The sequence below is a fragment of the Temnothorax americanus genome, unplaced genomic scaffold (assembly GCF_048541705.1).
Source record: "Temnothorax americanus isolate GAGA-0224 unplaced genomic scaffold, ASM4854170v1 Scaffold28, whole genome shotgun sequence".
Lineage (NCBI taxonomy): Eukaryota > Metazoa > Arthropoda > Insecta > Hymenoptera > Formicidae > Temnothorax > Temnothorax americanus.
Genome location: NW_027509421.1, coordinates 1,772,830 through 1,788,087, shown reverse-complemented (window position 1 = coordinate 1,788,087; position 15,258 = coordinate 1,772,830). Strand labels below are relative to the sequence as shown.

The following is a 15,258-nucleotide window of genomic DNA, read 5'->3' as shown; positions in this document are numbered from 1 at the left end:
GTACATTAATATCACTCGTGCTGCAAGATGCGGCGATTTAAGCGCGCGCGATCGCATCCTCCGCCGTCGGGGTCCTGCACTCGTCCTGCACCGCCCGGCCGTGACCCTTGTGCGGCGGCGACCCGGTTATCCGCGCGTGCACGCGCGTCGGCGGGGTCCACGACGCTGTCCCGTGGTGATGGCGTCGCGCTGACATGAAAGGGCCGCCGTCGGTCACCATGCCACGGCGTGATCTGCTCGCGCGAAACGGTAGCATTCGATCCCTCGAAATTCCGAGGAAGAAATTCCGAAGATCCTTTTGTTTTATCCTCTCGTCGCACTCGCGCCGACAATCGTATCTGGCCGATCAGCTCTCCCCGACGTCTTTAAAGTCTCCCGCGGGGAGTGTGCCTCGTAAAAAAAAAAAAAAGCGGGTCGCGACTTACGTAAGCGCGGCGGCAGCGACGAGGACGACGACGATGATGCGCGCGCGGGCCCGGGCCGTGTATTAAAGCCGCGACGGTGACGCGAGACGCGACGCGAGGCGATCCTCTCCTCCTCCCGCGATACGGCTCGGCGCGTGTTTGCCGCGGCGAGTCATCGCGCGCCGGTAATATACCGCTTCGCGGAACCGCGCTTCCGAAGCGCGCCGAACTCCCTACCCACGACCCACGGCGCCTATCTTTTCCCCCTTCTCGCTCGCGAACGTCCCGCGACGCCGGCCGCGACCGACGATCGACACCCCACGCAGTATCGCGCGCGAGCGAACTTGATCTAAATTTGACCTTCCTCGATAAAACGCTTGATTGATTTTCCCAACCGGTGACCGACACCCTGAGCTTCTTCGTTTTATCGATCGTCAGTGACTGTCACGGAACGACTGTCAAATAAGTATATCATATATCATCCCAGACAGCACAGTGTCTAAAATTGGGACACAAGGCGTCATTAAGACAACTTAATGACGTCTTGTGTCCCAATTTTGGACATCGTGTTGTCTGGGATATTTTTATGCAAATCAATGCCATAAATTCAACAGTAAGAATAAGTGAAACAGAGGACCGTTATAAATGTGCAATCAATTAGAGAGAAAAACCTTTTACGGGACTGGAGCTTTTGATAATCTAATAATAACATTGTATGACTTTTGTATAGTTTTTTCAAACTCAATAAGCTACGTTGATTTTTTTTCTTAAATACTATAAACTCAGTATCGTTCTTATTAATATAAAATCATTTACTCCGGCGTGAATAGAAAATCAACTGAGATACGCTTGAATGTGTTAACGGTACTTCTGAACCCAAACAAACCACTGGACGTTGACTGGTATTGTCCTTCGTCAGAAAGCAGGAGCCATTGATTGATTATGAGATTATAAGATTGTTGATTGAAAGATTATAAGAATACCCGGTTCGGCATTATCTGGGGTCGAGAAGATCCTTATCTGTCCGAGGCGAACGCTGTCACGTGCCCAACCAGCGATTCATATAATTACGATTAAATATATTTATGCGCACGTACGATATCATTGTCCAATTTATTTTCAAGCGTGTAGTTTTTAAGCCGAAATCTCCCAACTTAGCAAATATGAACAGGTTTAATTCTCTTCTTTTGGCATGATTTCCCTAAGCTCAAACATAAAAAATTGTTGAGGCTCAGCTCTCCTGAGGACCGCACTCTCTCCACAAAAATCCGGATTTGGAAATCTAATTTTAGATCGCGCAACATCTCGGTTTGATTCAAACCGAATGGCTCGTGGAGAAGAACAAACCGCCTCACTTTTGTATTCTCGGTCTTTTATGTCTCTCGCGATTACGTCACCTCGTCACCTCTGCGATCGCATAACGGCTCGCGATGCATTTTCCGGAAGCGCGTTTATCCTCCAGCTGGAAGTAAATTAACTATTCGTGATGAAGGAAAAACCGTTTACGATCGGTCTTTCCCCGAATCCGCGTCGCCGATCCTGGAAAACATCGCTGGTTTCTCCTCTTCTCGATTCAGAGAGCGACACGGTAGCGATGAGTGTCGCTCTTCCGAGAAGACTCGACACGTGTGTCACGCCGCACGCGAATTGATAAACAGCTAGCCTGAAAACAAATGCGCATCACCGTCCTACGTCGTCTTCAGCGTGACGAAATTCCACGACGCTTTTGCGTAGCCCCGCGGTGTCGTCGGAGACCAGCGGGGACCGCTTTTTTCGTGGAAGAAAAATAACGCGTAATCGCAGAATTGCCAATATGTTGCCATAATCGTGTCCTTCGACGCAGCGCATTTTTTTTTGTGCCGCTCGTGAATTTTTATGCGTGAACGTTCATCCTCGCAGAGAGAGAGATGAGAGAGCGCGCGTGGCGTTCGCTTGAATAATTACCCTTACCGAGTAAGACGGACTCTCGGGTTTTTTTTTTTTTTAATTTTTGATTGACGTGCTAGAGAGCGGCATTTTGTCGCCGCACGAGGATACGGACATCTGCCTCGAGCGAGGATTTTGAACGCCGACCCGAGTCGAGCGTTCATCTTTGGTCGTTCATTCGATTCGGCATATAATTATTGGACCGTTCTCCGTTCGCTAGTACGCGGACGGACGGTCTATCGTAGGACGCTCTCGGAGCGGCTGCGGCAGGATGCATTATAAATGTCCAACCCGTTACTCGCCCCGTTACTTTTCCCTATATATTCAAGGCGCCTTCGTCCTCGATTCTCGACTCTCACGCTCGAGCTCGGGCACCGTGTCAGCAGCGGGTTTAAGTAGAAACAAGACAGTAGACAGGGGGATAATTCGTGGACGCGAAACACAATGGAAGCGTATACATGCATGGTTAACGGAATTAATAATTAATGATGAAATTATTACGTTTCAAGCGTCAGTACGTATAATCAACCGCTCGATTTGGCTGAGCGAATCCGTTTCTCGTGCAACGATTATAAAAGTTGCGACGACTTCGATCTCGAGTTCAGCCGACTTACGTTCATTTCTATTACCAATTTGGATTAACTTCAATCTCGGTTTAAATTACTTTTTACCTTTTTCTGGTTTCAAAATCAATTAAACCGAGATTAAAGTTAATCTGCATTGATATGGCAATAGATATGAACTATCGATTGATCTATCGAGCAGTGCAAGTACTGCCAATAGCGTTTCGTTGACGCAGATAAAAGAATTAATTGTTTAGCAAATTAGATTAGGGACAAAGGAGTCGCGCAATCGGAAGTTCTCCTGTAAGCAATTCGATCTCGGTTGAATTCGTCGTCGATGGGGTTAAATCGGAATTCGATTGAATTCGATTGATTGTTTGATAATTAAATTATAAATTATCGACGGATCGCGTACTGTCGGAAGTTCTGACGTAATTAAGCAATTTGATCTCGGTTGAATTCGTCGGCAATGGAGTTAAATCGGGATTCGCGATTGAGAATCGTTGGTTCTCAATTTTCTCTACTAAATCGCCAATGGCTATAGTTTGCCACGTTATACGCCTTTTCTTTATTGAATTCGTGGCACAAGATTTGTGGAGCTGGATATGCGACGGTACACACGGGATGGTATATTGACAAACATTTAGGATCCCAAGTTCTCAGTCTCCTCTATGTTTACAAACAGCAAATTTCTTCCCCCACCTGTTCCAACAATCGGCAGTTTCCTGTTGAGGTCTCATCGCTTATATGTATAGTGCCTTTCGACACATTCTTTGGGCAGAGCACACAAAATCAATAACGGAATAATAATATTCAATTATTCAAATATATGGAACATTATAGCGATCCGCAGAATCGATATTATTTCGTCACACGTCGCGACAATAATTAAAAAAAAAACTCATTTTCGAGTGATTTAAAAACGAACGCAGAGAATGATACGAAATTAAAAGAGCAGGTTTAGAAAAAATTAATATTGATCGTCAGCTAATGTCAACATTTATGAAGTAATGACAACATTCAAGTCGTTCTTTCAACGGAAGGATGTAATAACTAAAGAATTAGCTCTAGGGCCACTTCGACCAAGCTCTGATTAACTTAATTGATTAGTCGATCGGAAATGACCAATCGCATTTGCCAATCTGCTTAATGAGAAAATGTGATTGGTCATTTCCAATGGACTAATCAACGATTAAGTTAATCGGAGTTTAGCCCTTTTTTTTAGCTTTCGCCGTATATGAGTCTACTTCTTATCTTTTTTATTAGCAAGTGAGTTGGCTAAGCCCAAATGACTGTGTGAATCAGTTATTCTGGGGAAAAACAATATTTATTTAGATTTTAGAATTATACATGAGCTCATAAACCTTTGGGACATAAAAACATCCAAGTGGCGCACTCTAGCGGCAATAGTACGCAGTACGCATAACAAATAGTCGATATAATACCGGCGGTGGGAATGCGCGGCTATTCGTGAAATTTGATTCACAAATTGTTTAGATTATTCTTTGTTTCAAATTCAACTCCGTTTTTCTTCTCCTTCTCTCGCTAAACGCTCGATATATATATATTCGTTTGACGATTAGAGATTTTAACGCTGCAATGATGGCAACGCGCGGCAGTAAGAATCCACGAATAAGTATCTGATTGGCCGTCGAAGTCTGCCGGGAAGCGCGGCGCCCGATTGGCCGTCGCCGGCGGTCCCGCTGCCTCATTCGGCAGCAGGCAATTTTCAACCGAAAACGATCCTTTTATTACATAATATTTTCGCGGAATAACCGGCGAAAGGGCCGCAAAACCGCCGAAACCTACGACGCCGTGCGTACCGCGCCGATCGCCGCGCGTGGAATCGATTTCCGGCGGGTTTCCAGGAGCGGCAGAATATGGCGTTGAGATCGATTTGCCGGCTGTCAATTGATTCGACCTTCAGGCAGTCGAGCCATTTCGGAGCCACCGCCCGGCCGAGACGACCGTCCCACGACACGCTCCTACGAAGTATCGCCGCAGCAGCTGGGAACATGGCACTGCCACGCGTTTTCTTCGACATGACCGCGGACGACAAGCCCGTGGGCCGCATCGTGATGGAGGTGAGCCGAAATTAACGCCCGTACGCGCCGCAACGACCGCCGAACGTCCCGCGCCGCTCCGACCGCGCGCTTCCTACGCGGATCCCGGCGTGCCATGGCCATCTTGATTTTTCCACCGCGCCGGTTCGCGATTCAACCGGACCCCCTCGTTCTCGCGCGACGATCGGTTCCTCCGGTTTCTCCCCTTCGTCGTCGCTGCCGTCGTCCTCGTCCTCGTCGTCGCCGTCGCGTGGCTGGAGTAAATAATCGACGGACGACGGCGATCGGCGATCGGCGGCTGCCGTCCGTCTCGACGAGGACGCGATCGTGCGGAGTCACGGCCGAGCGCGCGACCGTCGTTGGCGATGCGTCACGCTCGCGCGAGCACGCTTTAACCATTACGAAATTTTCCATCGCGACGGCGAACCTGTCGACCGGCCGCGTGCCCACGCGTGCCCGCGTGGGTGCGATAAAAAATGCACCTGTCCCCCGCGCGAGCGCATATTTTTGCTCCGATCGGAGGAGCTACTCCGAAATCACGGAAAATCGAAGGATATTGTGATCGCTCGAGATAAGGGCGTGAGAAAAATTGTGACTCCCTCGCACGGAAGGTTATTACATTTTAGCAATACGGCCGATAAGATAAGACGCTCTTCTCTCTTCCCGTCCTTTTCCGAAAATTATGATGAATTGACAGATCCGTATTTACGTGAAACGTGTTTTTTTTTTTTTTTTTTTTTTTTTTTAAATAAAAACGAACAGATTTTTCCTACGTGAAAAAGATTCCATCGAATGAAAGTATACTGTGTATTAATTGGCGTGTTATATAATTAGAAACTTTGCGCTAGGCTAAACATAGGTTTCCGCTCACGATAGCAATTTTATATTTTGCATAATGCAGAAGCATCGGCTTTTTAACACGCGAGTTTAGAATTTTAAACACAGATGGCGCGAGCTGGAGTAATAGCGCATATTTATATCCTCTATCACGTTTTTTTTTAATCGTTAATATTATTAAAAAAAAAAAACGTTTGTCTTAGCGTGTTGTACATTTAGCTGTTGCTTACCTTTTTGCTGTTTCATTGCTCCACTATATTCTTTTAAGATAAATATATATTTAGAAATTATATATATACAGAGTATAGTCTAGAAATGTCCAGAGAGTTTAATCATATTTTTCATGCAATTTTCAGTTGAGGAAGGATGTCGTCCCCAAGACGGCGGAGAACTTCCGCGCGCTTTGTACCGGAGAAAAGGGTTTCGGCTACAAGGGTAGCAGTTTCCACAGGGTGATTCCGAACTTCATGTGCCAGGGTGGTGATTTCACCAACCACAATGGCACCGGCGGAAAGTCCATCTACGGCGCCAGGTTCGAGGACGAGAACTTTAAGTTGACGCACACCGAGCCTGGTATACTATCTATGGCGAATGCCGGCCCCAATACCAACGGCAGTCAGTTCTTCATCACCAGTGCCAAGACCAGCTGGCTCGACGGAAAGCACGTCGTGTTCGGAAAAGTCACCGAGGGCATGGATGTTGTTAGAAAAGTATGGTTTTTCTGTTACTATTTCTAACGATACTGCATATTTTTTATTAGCGAGGAATTGACGTCTAGTTTTTATTATTATTATTATTCTTTATATTTATTCTTTGGGTATCGTGTAAGGTTGGATGTTATGAGATGGCGGATGTGATATGATGAGGTGTCTCCAAAAATACGCTGGTTTCTGCGAGTTGACCTCAATATGTGCCCAATTTGATCTTGTAGTAGCGTCGATCGGTCGATAAGGGCGATGAGTATTTCCCTGAATTTGTTTATATACATTTAGGCAGCGCGGCCAACCGCTCGTGAGAAAGCGCTTGCCCACGTGCGACTATTTAGTGTGGTGCTGAGCTGCTATCTTAGTAGAGGCACATGCGGCCACCACAATTCTTGGAAATCTCTAACCTTCGATGCACGATTTATTTAGTTATTTTAAGATTCTTTTCTAAGTGCTTTATGCAAATTACAAATTAAAAATCCGTTTGATCAAACCCGAGATCCGCCAGTTACGAGTCAACAGTGAAATATTTTGTCACCTGAAATTATTTATATGTAAAGTAACAGGGTCAAGAATCGAGTCTAAGTTTTATGCTCGAGATAAGTTATTTTATATTCAAATATTCAACAGCCTGGCTAATACATGTTATTTACGTATTGTTTTCAGTTGGAGGCCATGGGTTCTCAAAGCGGCAAGACATCCAAAAAGATCATAGTAGCGGATTCCGGAGAGTTGTAGATCAACTAGATACTGTAATGACTGCATTTTTATTTAGCTGTTGCATACCTATTTGCTGTCTTTATTGCCCTACTTCATCCATTCCTATCGACCAAGGTTCTCTCATCGACGCTAATAATTTGTTATCGGGCACGGAATGTCAAACTTGTCGAATTTTGTAGAAACAAAAGAAATTGTCTGCATTGAAATATTTTCTACTCTATTTCAAGCAATTATACTTTCTTTTTTGTCAGAGGATAAAGAATCGTTTGCAGTGTGACTTTTTTTATAACGAAGGATTTGCTAATTCAGAAATCTTGCTTCGTTCCACAGTCAATACACCTGTGTGTTATAAGAAATATGTGTTAAACTTTTGTTGCGAAATCCATATTCTTCCACACACTCGCTTAGTATCGCTAAGTGATATAGCGGAAATGACACATGTATGTATATCACGATTAGAGAATCCTCATTGTATGTTTTTTTTATAAATATATATATATATATACCATTCCTCTTCTCTGCCGAAAAAAAACATCCCGTTTACCTATCGTAACGCGGGCAATGCCTGAAAGCGATACCATTTTACTGTAATACAACACCAAGTTGAAAAATGTAGTTGCAACAGTCTGAACAGTTTCGATTTCTTAAAAATAAAATTGTTTTCAGAAAGAAAAATAAGTTGTACGTTATTCGCACTACATACATTGTAATTTTGTACGGCTCTATTAAGTAAACTATATTCTATATATATATATCCCTTTAATTTTCAAAATAAATATTTTCCTGAAGATAATATCCAGATGGACATTGCATCTAATCCTTTCTTATCTTATATTTCAATATCTAGACAATAGATCCAGGTTGAGAAAAGTCGATATATAAATAACACACTCTTTGCAACATTTACGATCAACGTATATTTTACCTCTTTTTCATATTCATGTTTTATCAATCTGCTGCGAGAACATTGATAGAACATACAGCACCAATACTATTTACAACTTTGTATTAGGACACTTTTTCGATTGTAACATACGAACAGGAGGGGCGCTAATCTAAATATGTAAGCGGATTTTATCCCTCCACAATTCTTCTTTTTAACGTAACATAAGAATTATAACGAAGATAATTTGTCAACTAATTTTATAATTTCTTTTCATGTTGTTACCGTTACTAAATTAATAAAATTCATTCACCATCTATGTAAATAAAAAATCGATACGAATTCTTATCGAAGAGTCATAAATACATATGTATAATATTCTGACGCAAATAACAAGTAACTTATTTTTTTCTCTTTCTTTTAATCCCGCTAATAATTATAATTTTAGAATCGTTTAAGATATTAAGGATTAGGGATTACGGTGCTCAGAGAAAGACAGCTTGCTATCTGCTTCAGAAATTACCTACTTATTCGAGTTGTCACTCGATTCCAGTAAAATAAAATAACACGCTTTTGGTCTTTTAGTCGTTCGTTTAATATTTGTACTTCCGTCTTTTGTGTATTTATTTGTGTTGCTCCTCCTCGTCAAACAATGTTTACGTGATGTAAAGGGAGGCTCACGCGGAGCTAGAGATTCACGCGGATTTATATAGACTCTGATTACCAATCGAAGAACATTTCTACTCACATCGTATGATTTTCATAAATAAGTTCTAAAGTTCATACAGATCGGGGTAATCACATTACGCAATCAATTCCGTATAGATTTCAAAACTCTTAATAACAACGATTATTATCTTTGGAACATCTTTTTTTTTAACATTGATATATCAAGAGACGTGTAAGTATGTATCGAAATAATGCGTAATCTATAAGTCACGCCGTTTCGTTTAGACATATTTCATCGTAAATTTTCGAAAAAAATGTTTTACGGCTGTAGTTTATCTCTAAATCGACAGCACATAAAGTTCACACTTACTACGTTCTGAAGCTATCGATTTAATATAAATTGAACATTTTGTTTCAAATTTTTCTTAATAAAGCAGCATGAAGATTACGAACCATGTCATTCCAATCACACCGCAGCGGAACGATTATTGCCTCCGAATTAATAAAACACTTGATTGCACACCAAAGAGATACTAACTTAATACTTAAGGAAAATTGCATTTAGTACGCTCTTGTTTAATTATCGTCAGACGCTCCAGGAACAGAAATTGGAGAGTGCCTTGAGAAAATATAATATTCGACATAACTTCGAATATAGGAGGAGCATATAATGTGTGTCTTCTTCATTACCTTGCAAAATTTAAGGAACAAATTACCAAGCGCAAACACGATCGAGGAGTAAAACCGACCGAAGGAAAATACATTTGCGGAACATATCGTACTACTTATTAGTCTCATTCATAAGCTTTCATTTGCGGCTTCGTCAGATGTTTAATTAATTTGCGTTTCACTTAACGCAGTCGCGTATATATTCTATTTCTATACCTTTGAAAGATAAAATTTCCGGGAGGCTGGCTGCAACATGAATATATCTTTTACATCTCTTCTGCTCGAAACATATACATACACACACGCACACATTGTATACCCACAGCAACGTGTATACACCTCGTGCATACCGTTGCTGTACGTACATAGTTATTAAATGTACATGACGATTTTTTTATACATATATATCTCTACGTCCATCCATATATCTATATCATGTATCTGTATATCTATGTCAGTGGCGGTTTGTGCGGTCGAAACGATGTCGAGGAACGTCGACCGAAAAGGAGCAGGAAAACGGATAGAAGTCCGACCATTGAAACAGGAAGAAGGACGACAGATAAAGTTACGCGTAATTAACCGGACCAGCCGCCACCTTCTGTACTCTTCTTTCAGAATATATTATATATATATATATATATATATATATATATATATATATATATGTATATATAATGTACTATAATTATAACGTGTGCATTTCCTTTGGCCCGCAAAGGATACATTAACGTTTATGATTATCCACGTGTTATCTGCGTCGATATACGAGAAATGCCACGCAGAATGTTCTCTCTCTTATAATGTTATAATTTTATCCTAATATATTCTTTTGCGCCAACGTAATTAACATTATCTGCTCGCGACAACTTAAAAAAGTGACATGTTACTAAAAATAATTGTCCCTTATGAAAATACTTCTGTAATCGATTTCCTCGATATTTGCACTATTAATAAAAATTATATGGCGCAATTGTGTATATTGTATAATATATCGAGTTGTTGTGTGCGTAACTGTGTTTTCGCTCAGGGAGTGGACATCAAGGATGATAGATCGCGTTATCTGTCATCTCGCGGCGATCATGAGTGCAATCAGCCGCAAAAGAATCAAAAGATGCTGCGTGTAATCGGGATGAAATCGGGCGGGTAAGAGCGAAAATAGTCCGTGAAAATATCGAACTCAGTGTTTAAGTATTGCGCGAAGGTATTGGCAAAGGCTTTCAGCTTCGTATATATATAAATTGCCATATTTACTAATATCAATTCCCACAAAAAATTAAAATCGCGAATATTTATTATCGATAAATGTTATGCACCAAACATTAATTTCTATTTACTCGTTAAGCGAAATATCGTGTCGATCAAGATCGCAAACAAATTTCGTGTCGACAGAAATCTCACAAATTCGGTAAACACCTTATACGGGTTCATTGCTGATCTTCTGGGAACAGGATTAAGTAAACTCCGAATCCGAGCGTGAGAAGAGATTGCAGGTATCTAAACATATGCTTTATAGGAGATAGATGCGCGCGAGAATGAGTTGAATTATTTTACCGTGCGAAGAAATATGTAAAAAAAGAAAAGAAACGTAGTAACATCTTTTCGATCAAACCTGTAATCTTCCGCAGCTTTGATCTTTCTCTCTCTCTCTCTCTCTCTCTGCGTTTCCCGCCCGATCTTTCTCTCTCTTTGAATCCCTCTCAATTCAAGAGGATAAACAAGAGAACCATTCCAACAGATCGTGGGAGTTAGCTCATGGGATGTAGAACTCATTCGGCGAAAAGCGAAAAATAAATAAATAGCGGCTGTGCGCGCAGCAAATAACTCTGTCAATCCTGTAGATCTTGTTTACAAACGAAACATATGAATTGTAATCGCGAGAGACGGCCCGGCGGTGGTGCACTACTTGACGAAGAGGTCCTTGAGGGTGGAGCAGATCGATTCGCAGTCCGGTTGCTCCGGCTCCTTGTTCCCGCTCGTGAACCAACTGGCGACCTTGCTGGCGCGCGACTTGTTCGGCGACACGGCCGGCTTTCCGGATGAGCTGCCCGACGTTTCCGCGTCGCTTCCCCGGTGGCCCGAGGTGAGGATCTTCTCGATGGCACTACCAAGCACCTATCAGTACCGAATCAAGCGAAAAATTTTACCTTTACGCGACCTTACATTCTTTTTTACGACGTATTTTATCTTGGGTGCGCGAACGAAAATATCTATACCGCGAACATTGGAGCTTTGCTCAAAGTTAATAATTTCTAATCACGATTTTCTCGATGCTTGTAAACGCATCTGATGAAGAAACTGCGTTTGGTTATTTTTTAAATAAATTTTTCTGTAGTGTTAATATATTTAACGAAAACACTCTTCTTCTGGATAATTTGCTTAGTCTGGATTCAGACTAAGCAAGCAAGTGCGAACAAACGCGAACAATTTGCTTTCTTTCAACGACTGCGAAATAGTACAATATCATTATACTATATTCACTTGCTTAGTCCAAGCCCGTCTGAACGGAAAGTGATAACGTTCATTTACCTGAGCGTCCACCTTGGCACCACTGCTGTCGTCCCAGAGAACCTTGTGCCTGGCGTTGACGTTCTTCGCGAGCGTATCTTTTACGGTCTTGACCACCCGCAACTTGTCAAGCTTGAACGTCATCGCGTTCTCCTCGTCATACCGGTTCTTCTTCGACATCGGCTGATGTCTCTTGGCGAACCAGGTGCTCGGCGTGACGATCGCGCCAATGGCGTTCTTGCCACTGCTAGTTGGCGTCTTGACGCTCTTGGTGCTGTGCAGGATGGAGACGTCGAAGCTGTTGGACCGAGAGCTCTTGAGCCGGCTGCGCCTCTGCTCCGCCGTTTTGGCGGACCAGCTCGACTTCTGATCGTCCTTCGTGCCCGACGCGTCCGACGTGCCGCACATGTTTATCTCCGTCGCGGACGACGTCAGGGAGCTCAGGATGGATATCAGATCCGTGTTGGAGCACGTGATACCCGCCGCCGTCGTCGTCGTGCCGTCGGAGAGCGGCCTCGTCATCTCGGACGCGCGTCTACGTCTACGTAAACCCGACGTGGACGCCGCGATCGACGCCGAGAACTCGGAGAACCGGCGTTTCTGATGCTGTATGTATTTCTGCGTGGTGGAGCTGCCATTTCCCTCCAGTGGCTGAATCTCGCATACGCGCTCGTGAGACGGCGTCTTGTACATCTTTAAACGGACCTGGGACGCGTGTACGAGCACGATTAGAGCGCTCCCCGCTTAAACGAAACGTCAAAGAGCTGTCCATTTAACTATACATCAAATTAATGTAAAGTATCTATGAGTGGCTAATGGACTTTGCAGCGATTTCTCTCCGAGGCGAAATTTAAATACGAACTCGAACAATCTTTTTATATTTTTGAAAACTTGAATTATTCACTTGGAAAAATTCCTCGATTTAATTAGACGATCCTACTTTTCGTCTTCGCGTTTTTACTTTCGAAAAGCCGACTTTATAAAATACGAGAACTCTTAAATTTTGAATCAATGTCGTCTGAGAATGTCTGAGAATCGCGATTGGACTTCTGATGGACCGCGCTGCTCTTATATGTTTAATCTCAAAGATAGAAAAAAAAGGGCAGAAAAATACGGAGGGGCAGCTATAATAAAAAATCGATAGCGGACAGTCTAATAAGCCTAAGTGGTTATCATAAGATTACAAGTGATTATCATTGAGGCCCGGATTTTATCTTTCGGTTCTATTAGACCAGCAGGGAGACTATATATACACTCTCATCACTATATAATTTGTTATTCGTCTTATCTCATTTATATTATTTATGTAAGTATTGCCATTGTGTTGTAAACTCTCGATTACTATGACTACTCCTAAACATGTCGTTAATCCAGAGTTACAATCTACCTTTCTGGCCTTGATCTCGGCGATGTCGTCCATAATGTCGAGCTGCAGATTGTGAGTGCTCCCGCTGTTGCTGGGCGGCCCGCTTATCCCGGTGGACGACTCCCGCCGGCTCTGCAATATCCTGGTAGCGCCTCCCATGGGAAACGCGGCGATGGATTCTCGTCGATTGCGCCCGAACAGGGTGGTCGGCACCCTGGAGATCGTGACGACCGAGTGCCGTCGGCCGCCGGACTGCGGTGCCGGCGTCTGCGAGAGCGTCGCCAGGAAAGCAGCCTCTCTCGCCGATGGACCGGAGCCTTCTCCACCGCGTTCGCTCAACCGTCGCACCTAATCACCGCGTGCAATTAACGAGGAGGCCGAACTAATCGACACCGACACCCAATACGGTTTAGCTTATCGCTCGAGAGAGAAATTAAACTGATCGCTGTAAATCCAAGTGCGTGTTATTTCTATATATACACGTATAAACGTCTAGAAATGACACATTTGACCGAAGCTCGTTTTACATGCGTCGTTGTTTGTTAAATTAACAGAGTGTTAATTTAATCGTATTAAATTAAAAGTTAATACGAGCTTCAATTAAAATAACACACTTGGATTTGCAGTGATGGAATAGTGCCATCGAGAAGTTTTAAAAACTGAAATCGTACAACGTCAGATTTTATGCATCTTTGATGTAATTATTTAAAGATCTAGCTTCGTCGCAGCACTTTTGAAAATCTGACTGCGCGCATTACAAACGCTAATATCATTTAAATGCTAATGTCAGAATAATAAGATACTAAATTAAGATAAAATTTGAAAAGGAGTAAAAAAAAGCTCTTTTAAATATATTTTATTTCAAATTTTATCTCGATTTAATATCTTAGGTTTTATATCTATCTAATATCTTTCTCTCTCCGAGATCGATCATTTATCGAGATTATTCTGAACCGAATCTATTTTGGCTATCTCGCGCGCGCGCGCGCGCGCGCGTGTGTTGCAGCATGAAGCAATTGCGTATTTCGATAGCGCCGACCGCGAAGGACTTCCGGTGCACATGCACAACACGTACCTGGGATGCGGTTATCCCGGATGTACACTGCGGCGTCGGCAACGAGTGCTTCCTGGCGTCCCTCCACGGCGAGAGCAGATAGGGATTCAAGGATGGCGAGTCCGGGTCGACGCATCGCGGCGGCGATTCCGCGCGGCAGCACGCCCCTTCCTCCTCGCCCAGCGTGCTTTCTTCGACGACAATCAGCGGCTCGCCGGCGCCGTTTCCGCCGGTCGTGCTCGGGCAGTACGACTGTCTTCTCATTTCTATCCTGGCAAAAATTTTTGGTTTTTCATTTTCCTTTTCTATCCTTGTACAAAGACTTTGAAACGTTGATCTTATTTTCCGGTCCATCGAAATTTCGACGAATTAAACTTTTAACACGGAAAAGAACGCTTGTTTTTTTTTTTATAAATGGTTATCTGATGATGGTATGATTTTTACACCCCAATTAAAAGTCATTGTTATTAATTACATATTTCTAATTGTTCTGTTTGAAGACAATACGTATGTAGATTTACTCAACATTTTTAAGGAAAAATAAAAAAAATATTTAAAAAAACAAAAAAAGCATATTCAAATTACTGACGTGAGCTTTTTTCGATATCGGGGTGTAAAATTCACCCCAGGCGCTCGCGTTCCCGGGTTAATAAAAGTTCATTAAGGCCCAGTTTCACAAGTGTCGGTTAACTTTTAATCTTAGATTAGCTCATTCTTCGTCTCTTTCTAAGGAGGACGTTATGTGTGAAACTGGGCCTAAAACATTAAAACTATGAGCAGACACTTGACAACGGACACTTTATTTGCCCTTATTTTTTAATCGCTTTTATTACAAATATTTCCTTCGTTTCACCCAACAGACAAGCCGGTATTTGGTCCCACATCTATAAACGGA

The 15,258-nt window shown here is 42.8% G+C and overlaps 3 protein-coding genes across 8 annotated transcripts in view; 1 reads left to right on the top strand and 2 right to left on the bottom strand.

Moving 5' to 3' along the window:
* The window catches only part of LOC143899719 (transducin beta-like protein 2), a 54,070-nt gene extending 53,495 nt beyond the window's left edge, over positions 1-575 (bottom strand). Inside the window, exon 1 of the mRNA XM_077410239.1 lies at positions 5-575. The gene's annotated coding sequence lies outside the window, so the exon portion shown is untranslated. The remainder of the gene's footprint in view (positions 1-4) is intronic.
* A 4,099-nt stretch (positions 576-4,674) lies between these two features.
* On the top strand, positions 4,675-7,609 carry LOC143899575 (peptidyl-prolyl cis-trans isomerase). The gene is made up of 3 exons (XM_077409939.1): positions 4,675-4,977; positions 6,150-6,503; positions 7,164-7,609. The coding sequence occupies exons 1-3, from the start codon at positions 4,774-4,776 to the stop codon at positions 7,233-7,235; spliced, it is 630 nt and encodes a 209-aa protein (XP_077266065.1). The 5' UTR covers positions 4,675-4,773; the 3' UTR covers positions 7,236-7,609.
* A 501-nt stretch (positions 7,610-8,110) lies between these two features.
* Positions 8,111-15,258, bottom strand: part of LOC143899574 (uncharacterized) — a 31,338-nt gene continuing 24,190 nt past the window's right edge. For 3 of the 6 annotated variants that reach the window (XM_077409937.1, XM_077409936.1, XM_077409935.1), the window contains 4 exons: positions 14,385-14,634; positions 13,331-13,657; positions 11,965-12,648; positions 8,111-11,550 (listed from right to left, as the gene is read on the bottom strand). In XM_077409937.1, coding sequence (XP_077266063.1) covers positions 11,338-11,550; positions 11,965-12,648; positions 13,331-13,657; positions 14,385-14,627 — 1,467 coding nt within the window. In that variant the 5' untranslated portion in view covers positions 14,628-14,634 and the 3' untranslated portion in view covers positions 8,111-11,337. Of the gene's footprint in view, positions 11,551-11,964; positions 12,687-13,330; positions 13,658-14,384; positions 14,635-15,258 lie in introns of those variants that run through there. The other 3 variants (XM_077409932.1, XM_077409933.1, XM_077409938.1) reach the window with 2 other exon arrangements.